This window comes from Myotis brandtii, unplaced genomic scaffold, assembly GCF_000412655.1.
Source record: "Myotis brandtii unplaced genomic scaffold, ASM41265v1 scaffold904, whole genome shotgun sequence".
Lineage (NCBI taxonomy): Eukaryota > Metazoa > Chordata > Mammalia > Chiroptera > Vespertilionidae > Myotis > Myotis brandtii.
In genome coordinates this window covers 1,180,880-1,193,572 of record NW_005371715.1, presented here as the reverse complement: position 1 = coordinate 1,193,572, position 12,693 = coordinate 1,180,880, and the positions used below count along the sequence as shown (strand labels likewise).

General features: G+C 37.2%; 1 protein-coding gene across 6 annotated transcripts in view; it reads right to left on the bottom strand.

The window, feature by feature from the left end:
* The window catches only part of LGSN (lengsin, lens protein with glutamine synthetase domain), a 28,624-nt gene extending 16,592 nt beyond the window's left edge, over positions 1-12,032 (bottom strand). For 4 of the 6 annotated variants that reach the window (XM_014532740.1, XM_014532739.1, XM_014532742.1 and 1 more), the window contains exon 1: positions 11,794-11,848. Coding sequence is in view for 3 of the 6 variants with exons in the window: in XM_014532739.1 (XP_014388225.1) it covers positions 11,794-11,823 (30 nt within the window). In the remaining 3 variants the exon portion in view is untranslated. Of the gene's footprint in view, positions 1-11,793; positions 11,849-11,902 lie in introns of those variants that run through there. The other 2 variants (XM_014532741.1, XM_014532738.1) reach the window with 2 other exon arrangements.
* Between the last annotated feature and the right edge of the window lie 661 nt (positions 12,033-12,693).

Here is a 12,693-nt window from a genome sequence, read left to right as displayed (position 1 = left end):
CAGGGCATGTCTGGCACATCTCGCCGGCCCGACCACAGCAGCAAGCTAACATACCAGTTGGAGCGTCTGCCCCCTGGTGGTCAGTGCATATCATAGCGACTGGTTGACCAGTCAACTGTCTGCCCCCTGGAGGTCAGTGCACATCACAGTGAGCGGTTGAATGGCCTTAGCATATCATTAGTATATTACACTTTGATTGGTTAAACAGATGGCCAGATGACCGGTCACTTAGCATATTAAGCTTTTAAATAGGATTCTTCATGAAAGGGATCATGTTTTATTTGTTTTTATGTCTTTGCTTTTGCCTCATCCATAGCAGGTTATCCATAGTCCTCATTATTTGAGTTGATAAAATTTAAGCTGGTGGGGAGTTAAGATGGTTTTAATCCTTCTACAAGAAAGAGTTATAAAAAAAAATACAATTGTAGCCCTGGCCAGATTGGCTCACTGGATAGAGCGTCAGCCCTCGCACTGAAGGGTCCTGGCTTCAATTCTGGTCAAGGGCACATACCTCAGTTGCATGTTCAATCCAGGCCCTGATTGGGGAGCATGCAGGAGGCAACCAATTGATGTGTCTCTCTCACATCAATGTTTCTCTCTTTCTGTCTCTCCCCCTTACACGCTCTCTAAAAATCAATGGAAAAATATCCTCAGGTGATAACACTTTTATTATACCTACTATGAGTCAAGTCTCTTCTAAATGCTCTGTATATATTGATGCATTTAATTTCAAAACCATCCCTTGAGATAGATACATTATCATCTCCATTTTAGAGGTGAAGAAAACTGAGTAAAAAAGAAAGATTAATTTGCCCCAAATCACATATCTTGTAAGTAGGAGAGTTAGGATTTGAACCCAGGTAGTTGGCACTAGAGCACAAGTACTTAATGCTCCCTAAATGAATACTGTCAGTAAGACTGCCCCCTGGGGTGCTGCAGTGCTGGGAGGCTAGAGCAGAATTCAAGAGAGCTCCTGCAGGACCAGGTGTTAACTCTTTAGTGCCTGGATTGTAGACAGGACCAAGGGCCTTAGAGAAACAATAGGACAGCTAGAGAAGTTTGGAGGGTTTGGGGGGACCCTTTGCAGCTGTTACCTATAAGTTTGGAAACGTTTCTCAAGCAGTCAGCAATGCAGTTGCAGCTGACAAATCTTTTGGTTGCACGTTTATGCTGCACAAGCAGTGCCTGGTGCCTAGTAAGTACTAAACAGATGTTAGTCCTGATTGTTATTACCCAGGCACCATGCATTACTGGGCATTTCTATTGGGAGAATACTTTATGTTAGGTTACCTCATGGGCCCCTAACTTACAGGAGATGGCTCCCATTGAGTTAGACTCTAATTTATAGATTCTGAACTCAATAAATGACAGGAACCACTCAGGTGAGGTAATGTCAAGTAGTCTAAGGGTTCTCAGAGAGGGAAGTGTGTCCAACATTCTCGTGCTTGGACTCTAAATGCTGCTATTCTTAAACAGGCAGGATATTTTATAAATAGAGTCATCAGAAAGCCAGAGAAACGAGGCCAGAAAAGGGGGCACCTGAGCCGAAGATAGAGAGGGATGAAGTAAACCAGGTTGGAGGAACCATGAGCATAAGCACAGATATTCAGTTTTATTTGATCACATAGCATAAATATGCAAATCTGATTCATGCTTAATGTAGATGATCTCAAAATTCTACAACAGGTTGATTCTGATTTCTTTTGACATTTCCACCAGAGAAGCTTTTCCCACTTCAGAAATGTTTCTGCTATCATTCCATCAGATGGCTCTGTTGTCTCATACACAGGAGTGACCTTACAGAATGTTTTCTATTACAAGATATTTTCATAATTCATGTTTTTCTCATTATAGTGTTTCTTTTGAAAGTTGCTTATATGGGTTAATACAGTGATGGCGAACCTATTGAGCTCGGCGTGTCAGCATTTTGAAAAACCCTAACTTAACTCTGGTGCCGTGTCACATATAGACATTTTTTGTATTTGCAACCATAGTAAAACAAAGACTTATATTTTTGAGATTTATTTTATATATTTAAATGCCATTTAACAAAGAAAAATCAACCAAAAAAATGAGTTCACATGTCACCTCTGACACGCGTGTTCATAGGTTCGTCATCACTGGGTTAATATAAGGTTGTCATTTTGCATTTCAAATCCATGGATTGATCAAATTAACTAAAAGAGGCTTAACCTAAAGGGATTCTACCAAGCATTAAATATAAACCCTAATTTGACCTAATAAGTTTCCTTTTAATAAAGTAACCAGTGTTATTTACATTCTAAATATCACTGATTTTATTCATTTATTTTTAATTTTCTCTGTTAGCTTTTTAATGCCAATACTTAAAAAAAAAAAAAAACACTTTGTTTTTACCCCTATATACTGGCTATCGTCTGAGGTATAATCCTTCATACACTTTGATTTTGTTAAAGATAAAGGTGCACAAAAAAGACCGCAAGCCAAGAAAATCTCACAAGTTTTCATCTCTGTTAGAAATAATGGGGGGAAAGGGATCAATGATTATCAAAAGAATGTGTCAAACTGAAAAGAATGTGTCTTCAGTTTTCTTAAAGTATATTCTTCAAAGAAAATGGGAGGAAAATGTATTTAAAATATTCACAGAAGAGATATTTCAAAGAGCATGTCATAAACTTGCATCAACTGATCTAAAAGTATCCATGCCTACTAACTCCTATTCTTACTCTGGCAACCTGGTCTTGGAAAATAATTCAAAATATGTAAAGTTACATGTATGTCCAGTGCACCTCTGTTATAATAGTGAAGACTTGAAAGCAGCATAGATTAAAGTAGGATGAGTTAAATACATTGTGATAATTCTGTTCAGTGAACTCACCATTTACTAGTAAAATTGAGTGCTGCCACTTCCCATTTTCTCACCTGGATTAACATAGCCATTACCAAACTGTTCCCCCTACTTTCAGTGTGCCCCTTCTGCTATCCTCTAGACTACTTCCTGAGATACTGCTCTAAATCACAATTTTGGTCTTGTTATTTCTTTGCTTAGAACAATTTCCCAGCACCTTCTGGAAAAATTCGAATTAGTACTACCTGAGATGCTGCATAACCCAGCCTCACCAATCTCTCCGGGCTCCCTAACTGCTCATTTTCACCCACAAACTCTATCTCCATCTTGACAAAACTGGTTTTATCATTTCTGTGGCCAACATTGTTTCCTTCTTGCCCAGGCTATTTTTGATTATCTACTCTTCTGGCCACCCCTCAAAATTAACCCAACTCTCTGGACAATTTGGTATAGCCACCCTATTCGAAGATGATTAATTTTCTTAAATCCCCAGGGAAAGTAGATCTCTTATTAAGCTTTGTAGCCCTACTCTTCTGGCCACCCCTCAAAATTAACCCAACTCTGGACAATTTGGTATAGCCACCCTATTTGAAGATGATTAATTTTCTTAAATCCCCAGTGAAAGTAGATCTCTTATTAAACTTTGTAGCCTGTTCAAATAAATCACAATTATTGTCTTTTTCATCACAATTGGTAAACTGTTTAGTCTCCTATTAGAAATTGCATTTAGTGCTTTGTAAAATAATTATCAGTATAATTGAAGTAGCTTTCTTTCATCTACATACTTTTTTCTCCAAATCAAAAGCCAGTGATTAGTTTAACTCAAGTATTATGATTCCTTAAATACCATGTGTATACTTAGGTGCCCCTTCTAGAGGTAAGAAACACTACAGCAATAAACCAAGGAACTAGGTAGGATTCCCAATATCCACTAGGGCAAAAAAAATGAAGATATTCCAGATATTTGCGAGGTAGATTTGGCGGTTTGGTGCTTCACTAGATACAAAACTTTACTATATCTTCCTCTCTAAGAGAAAGAAAAGAAGAATGTTAGAAGAAAGAGGAAGGAAGATGGAAAGTAAGGAGGAAGAGGGGAATTAGGAAAAAGGAAATTGTCAACATTAAATGATCACTTTTCAAATGACATAACTGAACCTCAGGAAGATTAAGGTCACTTAAGTGGTGGACAAGAAAGGTAGACAGCTCTGGAGCCTTCAATTTCGTCTTTCAGGTGGAAAAGCCTCGGACAGTAGGGATATGGAAAACCAAAGTTTTTAAGGAGGATGGAACTGGCTTGACATAGTCATAGCAGAGAATGAGAAAGAGCCAACTCAAGAAACAAAAATGTTGAGTGTCCCACAGGAACTGGAGACTTTAAAGTTGTGGTGGCACCAATCCACACCACACAGGCAAGTAATTTTTCTCCAGCAAAGCTCTGTTTGAGGTGTTAAAAGCACAGGGTTGAGGTTTGTGAGGATACAAACTCAGGAAGACAATGACAAAGTAAGTTGAAGATATTGGCAACTAAGAGACTAGAATAATAAAATAAGAAATCCAAGATAGATGGACTAGGAAGTGAAATCAGGAAAGACTGACAGGGAAAACCTAGTCAACAGACTGGAGATTTCTGGAAGGTGGCATTTTAAATGTACCCTTGTGCTTAATCTATTGCCTAGAATAAAATGGAAATTTAATATGACAAAGTAAGTTGAAGATATTGGCAACTAAGAGACTAGAATAATAAAATAAGAAATCCAAGATAGATGGACTAGGAAGTGAAATCAGGAAAGACTGACAGGGAAAACCTAGTCAACAGACTGGAGATTTCTGGAAGGTGGCATTTTAAATGTACCCTTGTGCTTAATCTATTGCCTAGAATAAAACGGAAATTTAATATTTTCTTTTTTAATATTTTTATTGATTTCAGAGAAGAAAGGAGAGGGAAGAGAGATGGAAACATTAATGATGAGAAAGAATCACTGATTGGCTGCCTCCTGCACACCCCTTACTGGGGTTTGAGCCCACAACCCAGGCATGTGCCCTTGACCAGAATTGAACCTGGGACCCTTCAGTCCACAGGCCAACGCTCTATCCACTGAGCCAAACCAGCTAGGGCTAGTAAATATTTTCTAATGAATGAATGGCAACTAAACCCTACCATGTTGGAATACAAAGTCAGAAGGGACATTTGACTCTGATCTCTCTTTCAGAAATGATTCCAAATGAGATTTCTTTGGCTGTCCAATAGGATCTGATGATAACCCAATAGGCTAATGTAATCAAAACAACTTTCCTAGAGAAAATATTACATGGACGCCTTTGAACTTTTCTCAGGAAAGGCTTTTAAAAAGAAAAGTTTCTGCTGATGACAAGCTGCTCCATAACAACTTTGTGTCTTGACCTCATTAATTTCACCTTTCCTTAGTGGCGGGGTGAGGGGAGGGGTCACTCTATTTATCCTTTAAACCACAACTTATCACCAGGCATATGATTACTTCCTTTAAGACATGGGCAAAATCTTATTTCCTGCATCTCCTCATAGCATAACTAAAACATGCTGATATCTCAAGAGAATTTTCTAAACATTAAGGAATGATATTAAAGAAACATTGAAAAAAACCAATTACAAAATATTTACTCAGTCCTGGCAATTAACTATGTTTGTAGACTCTGATCTATTCCACATCTTACTCAAGACCCTGCCCAAAATATTCTCCTTTTTACATATCTAGTTCACCAGCCAGATTTGGAGCTTATTTGAAAACATAGAACACTTATTTATGGCCTAGTAAGTGATTCAACCAAACTGTTTCTGCAAAGTCCCTTTAGTCTCATACAAAAATTAGGAAATCTCTGAGATCATTATGCACAAGGACCCAAAAGGCCACCAATTTCCAACTTACAGAAAATGAAGATATTCTTAGGGACTCATTACCCACAGAGCTATTTATTCCGAAAGCTAGACCTTCATCTGTATATTTTTAAAGAATTGTAATCCTTGAAGTCTATTGCATTTTAGGAGGCTCCATCTGAATACATGGAATCTCTGAAGATTTTTGTTATTCTTTGTTCTTTATTACAAATGTAATAATCCTCATTGAAAAAAAATTAAAAGGTACAGAAACTCATAAAGTAAAATGGAAAACTAAAAATAAAATAATGAAAGTTCTTTATTTTCCTATAACCTTTAGGTTTTTGACAAGTAAATATTTTCAGAAAGAGTTGATTCTTATTACTATAAATAATTCTTGTAATGGCTCATTTTCTAATATAAATTCTTTAATAGTTGTTTGTAGTAAATATTTACTGTGTCAATACTGATTGGGACCACACACATTTTAAAATATACCAAAAACAGAAATTGAAGAGAATATTTATAGTACATTCACACCTCTTATTGACAAGTGACTTACTGGGACTACTGTACTTGCATTTATTCAACAAATGAATACCTAGAATACTAGATGCTTTAGGATAACTAAAGATGAATTACTTGCTGTTTCATGGAACATAATATAATACATAATTTTTTTAAAGGTGTGTTAGCCTGTGTTATAGAAATGATTTTTAAAAAAAATAAAAATAAAAAGGTGTGTTAGCCTGTGTTGTATACATGAGGAAGGTACTGCCAGAACCAAGATGTGGTAACTCACCTAATTTCACACCTAGAAAGTACAGAATCCAAACGGATGGTTTGAATCTCTTCTTTCATTTCTTCATGCTACTTACAAACTTTACAGACAACAAAACACTGAAAACTAAAGATGTTACCTTTAGGAATACTAAATGCAGGGCAGTTTTATATAAAATGCAGCAGGAAATGCAACTCCTTTGTCTTTTAACTTTACACTTCAATTTAGCATTCAGTGGAATCTATGTCCTTTGAGGTGAAACTAAGCACACAAGGAAAATACAGATAAAATTCTTGGAAGTTACAGAAAATCAGAATTTTACTAAATATAATGATATTTCTAAACATTAAGAAATGAAATTAAAAGGATGGGCTACTTGGAAAAGTGTCATGTTTCTCATTTTCAAGCACATCTGTGGAGGGGTGAGATAGTCCAATGTCAGGGATCACCAGATAGTTTCCAGTTCTACCACCAGAGATGCCAGCACTTTTACCATAAAATAACCTAGGTCCAAGCTGGGAGATTAGGTGGGACACTGCTCCACCTATATATCCACATCCATCCGAGAATTATTGAGAAACTATCATTACAAAGAGCCTCTGTGTGAAAGAAGTGCCACATGGTAAATGGTGGGATGGATCCCTTGTCCATCCCAGCAAGATGATAAAATACACAGTAGCAGCACCAAGCCCAGGGCAAATCCCACCTCTGGGGCAAGGCCATGCAAAGTCTGCCACAGAACATTCTGTATTAGAAAATGTTCCTGACCAGTCGTTTCACAAAAGAGAAAAGATTTATTTTCTACAGATATAGCACCATGTTATTTACATAAGATGAAGCTAAATAACAAAGGATGCTAAAAATTTGGTGAATTCCCTGAGCTTGGTACTAGCCCTGGTCTTATTTAGCATTTTCATCAGTAAATTGAATAATAAATCCTTATATTTTTCAGAGAAATTAAGATTTTGCAGCTAAAATTATATTTATCTTGTATAGAGAGGATCAAAGTGATTGCTGAAAGCTTTGTGGATAGGCAGAAAAGCAACAAATATACTTCAAGGGTAAGGAAGACTTGCAAATTTTTTTCTTTTTTTAGTTTCTATTGAATTTATTGGGGTGACACTGGTTAAGATATTGCAGAAATTTTTAAATATACATAAAGTATATAATATATATTTATGAGAATGGGTTCTGTGAAATAAGATCCAAAAACAGAATTGTCGGTAAAGAGATCAACTAATGGGCTGCTGCAGATAGAAATACTGGGCCTCATCAAAAAGAATATTTTAAATATGATGGGAGAAGGCATTCTATCTTTTAAAAATATAATAAGCCCAGAACTAGAATAATAAATATAGTTCCAGCCACTGTACCTTAAGAAAACCTTCATGGGCTATAAAAGAATGGATATGGGTTTATATAAATGTATACCACATATAATTGTTATCATTATTATACCAAAGGCAAATAAAGTTTTACTATGCAAAGGAAAAAGTGTAAAACTCTTTAAGACTATAAAAATGAAAACTTAGTGGAGATATTACTGGCCAGTCTACAACACAACACACAGGCATTCTGGTTTCAGTGAGCAGTCTTTTAACCACTATACATGAAACAGAAACCTATTTTTAACATCGAGAGAGGTACTTGAACTCAAAAAAGGTGGATTTAAGGTAAATAAAAATTAATATGAAATGAACTAAAAACCTTGAGATCTGAAAACAAAACTTTGAATCCTAAGAGACAAAACACATTTACAATATAAAGATAGAATCGGGAAGTTTTTATAGAGTTGCACAGAAAATAGCATAAAGCAGGCAAAGTAGAGTAAGTTGGGGCCATAGCCTCCCACAGAGCTGCATTAGTGCCCTGGCACACAGACAGATACAGGCTGCAGAGCGGGATGGACCTCTGGTCTCACCCCAGGTGGCATCCGTTCCCGCTGCACTGTGGAAGCATCAGCTCTCTGTGTCTACCTGTGCAGGTGTTTTCTGGATGAGTCATAAGCATCTACAGGGCAGAGAAGAGATCTTACCCAACTTGCTTGACATATCAGCTAGCTCAGTGCCACACGCAAGGTTTTTGATAAATAGATTTTAATTATTATGATACATTGCCATCTCCCTCAATTTCACAATCTCATACACCCATAAGGTCTATTTTTGGTGATAAGAATGTGTTTTTTAATCTATTTTCTGTTCAGCACTGCTAAGAATTTGGCTGAATGCATGACTTTATGACATTGCTTTGCATAGGGAAGCTCAGTAAAATATTCTTTATTGAAATACCAAATCTAAGATTAATAACTGTTCGTTTTTATGGAAGGTTTTGCCGATGAATTTGTTCTGCTTGGGAAGTGATCATCCTAGCGGATTTTCTTCACACACACTATCTGCCCTTCTGAATCCATTGAGCCTTTGTTCAGCTGCCGTGTTTTTGCAGTTAAGCTCATGCTGCTGCTGCTCACATTACCAGAGCATCTGGTATGGAACACAATCTTTGTCCTTTTCCAGACATTAGTTAACTGGGAATGTCACACACCATCTCCTTCCCTCCTCTCATGTACTTTCTCTTCCTGAGAATATGGCCCTACTCAGGAGAGCACAAAGGAGGTTATTCAGTGGAGAGTCGGATCAAGTGGACGCCAAGGATCACCTTTATTACATCTATTAAATATAATGTTCCATCCCAGTTATCAAGGAGAGAGAGTACGTCTCTTGCTGTGAAAATTCATGTACCCTAAAATCGTATTGTTACTTTTTCTATTCTCCTAAGAGTTCATCAACATTGGCCTAGGCCAGTGGTTCCCAACCTTTTTTGGTCATGCCCCACCTAAGCATCTCTAAAATCCTTATATAATTCTTATTATTCAAAAAGTGAACTCTTATTCACATAGAGGAAGCCTAAAAGGCCATTAATTTGGTCTAAACAAGCTTCCAAAGAACATGGCATCCATACAGAGAAAAATAAAAGAATGAAAGGACAGTTGAAGTACTGAGGAAGAAATCACTTAAGAAATTGTTAAATTAATAATAATATGAGGTGATATGAAAAAATAGCAAATAAAATTTTGAAGTACTGAAGAAGAAATCACTAAGAAATTGTTAAATTAATAATCATATGAGGTGATATGAAAAATAGCAAATAAAATTTCAAAACATATAATGAAGAACTGAAATGCATAAATATGTCACAATATCTATTTATAAACTGTATATGAGGCCCCTAGAACCATAAGAAATGCAAAAAAATTCACTGTTAATATCTCATTCTCTAATTGCCCCCCCTTAAAAATCAAATCCTTCCCTCCCCCGTGGGACTTGTACCCCATGTTGGGAACCACTGATCTAGACTGATCTGGAGATAGCACGACTCTTAAGAGTTTTCGCAAAAGCTGGGTTGCCTAGAATCCTTGGCTAAAACTGTATGGGGTCGGGGAGAAAATACAGTTCTACCATAAGCTCAGGAGTAACAAAACTTACTCCGATTTAATTAGAAACCAACATTTCAAAAAGCTGATGATGTACATACTAATTACTCTCTTTCTCTAAGCCATCATTTACAGCTACAAATTTACTTGCAGATAAATTGGTTGTCTTACACAAACATAGCCATCATTTGATGCCTCTGACAATGATAGGTCACTACTTGATAAGCCACAGCTTATCACTCCAGTGAATCCCTTCTTCACATAGTTACCCACTTTTTTCATGGCAAGTGCGCTTATTCTTGTCTCCATACCAAAGCACACTGCTTATACTCAGTATACATGTCAGTGACCTCATTCTTCCTTAGGTTTTTTTCTACATCTGTTTTTATTGATTAGATAAAGAAGGGGAGAGAGAGGGGAGAAAAAAAAAACATGGATGTGAGAGAGAAACATCAATTGGCTGCCTCCTACCAGCCCCCTACTGGGGATCAAGCCCAGCAACCCTGGCAAGTGCCCTGACCAGGAATCGAACCTGGGACCTTTTGTTGCATGAGACAATGCTCAACCAATTGAGCCGCACTGGCCAGGGTTTCCTTAGGTTTTTATTGGTCTTCTCCACTAGATGAAGAAGCAGTAAGGACCAGGTCTATTTCTCTGCATGACACTATTCCAAACAGTGTATTGGTCTACCACTGTGCCATACACATAGTAGGTGTGCTTCTTACATTATATTTTCTTAATTTCATCTAAAGAAAACTGACACTCTCCCAGACCTGAACACAGCATTCCTCCCAGTCTACATTTCAGCTTTTCAGAATAATCTGTCTGAAAAACAAGAGTAGAACTCGGATACATTACACATAATGAGAATGCTACATATTGACAACTGAGTGTTTTAATATATCCTAGAGCAGATGAGTGGGCTGTCCTATTTAAAATGCTGAACATTTGAAACTGTGGTCTGAAAGGGACCCAAGTTTTGCCACTCTGGAGCTGTCTTTTTATTATACTGATTTTAAGCTGTTTATTAAGAGGAAACAAACAACAACAACAACAAAAAGATGCAGAAAGAACCTTGGCCCTTCCCCTTTTCCTGCCCAAGAGAGTCAGATAAAGAAACCTGCTCCAGGAAAGAGATTTCAGGCTTCAGTTTAGCCTCATTTGAATTAAGCAAGCAGGAGGGCTTCAGGCAGAGGCCTGACAGCTAGATAAGCCCTTGGTTCCATTGTTTCTGGGTTACCTAACAATAACTTGCCTGCCAAGTGTGTTCTAGCCCATTCTCACTTTTGTAACTAATACCCCTTTTTTCCACCTTTTCTCTTTGTCCAAAATGTCATATACACCCAATTTTGCATCACTGTTTTGGAATTTTCATGCTTACGTGCGTGTATTAAAATTTGATATTCTCCTGTTAATCTCTCTGTTCATTTGATTATGAGCCCAGCTAGAAGAACTTAGAAGGTGAGAGGAAGAGTATTAATTTTTTTAAGCCTCCACAGCTCTCAATTTTAATCACTTAACCTCAAACATTTTTATTAGGATGAGACAAACACTTGGAGAAAAACAAAGATGATGTTCTTAATAACAATCAAAACAGGCATAAAAATTTTATAGCATCCTCATGCTTCTGAAACTCAGTGCCTAATGAAGTTATTTGAAATGATTATTAAAACTAAGTGAGCTTTCCAAATGCAAATTCTAAATTAAGTTTTTTTTATTATATTTTATAAACTCAGTGTGCAGTAGAGAAGAGCATTTCATCACAAACTTCTCCAAAGCAGACATAAAACAAGTATAACCATGCTGCCCTTATTCATACTGACAGTCAAATAGCTGACAGACAACAACAGAAAGCTTTGCTGTCAGTATTTTGGTAAATAACATTTTAATTATTAACTTCATACCTCCTGCAGAAGGTCCCCTTCATTATTCATCTCTCACTTTTTTATTCAAGTTGCCCTTGGAAACCACAATATCCCCAACCAATGCATTCACATGTATTTATATGTATACCTGAAACAAACACTGTAGGTGATGAAATCCATGGAGGCTCTTTCCAGAGGGGACTGGCAGGTAATAAAAGATGAACAGCAGACTCTGATGTGTCATGCCCAAGGCACAGTATGCTGGAAACGCACTAGAAAAGTCGAATGACAAATGCTCCTTTATGCCTGACTCCCTACAAACAAAGGCATACAAAGCCAGAAACTGTGTTGATTGACTTTTTCTCCAACACATTGAATTTTTGTTATATAACAATTGTATTCTGGAATGAAATCTATTGTTAGACTCGGATGATGAACACTTATTATTAGACAATTGTGCAATCAAAGTCCCAGACAAAAGCACAAATGGGAAAATACAGCTGCCAGTGACCCAGATTTTTACCAGTGGCAAAAATCTACTCATTTGTAATTCCCATTTTTATTTTCTTTTTCAGGGTCCCTTCCGGCTTCTAAATTAATTCTGGTCCTTCATTATATAACTGCAGCCATCTTTCTGTAGCCTTTCCAATTCTCCAAATGTTAGTCTCTGACAAACCCCAGCCCTTCCCAGCTGGCCACAATGAGCATAGAATTATCTACAGGCTGCCCTACATGGTCCCATTAACAATCCTAACTCAGTGAGAGGAAGTAGGGAAAGCTTTTCAAAGGGAGTTTGAAGTTGTGACTTCAAGTACAGTTGATGGAGGAGGGGAGGGGAGGGGAAGGAGGGGTGAGAGGGGAGAGGTGTTTTTCCTGAATCAAATCAAATCCTCTAAGCATTTTTCATGTATGAGTGTACAGGCTCCATAGCTGGTCATT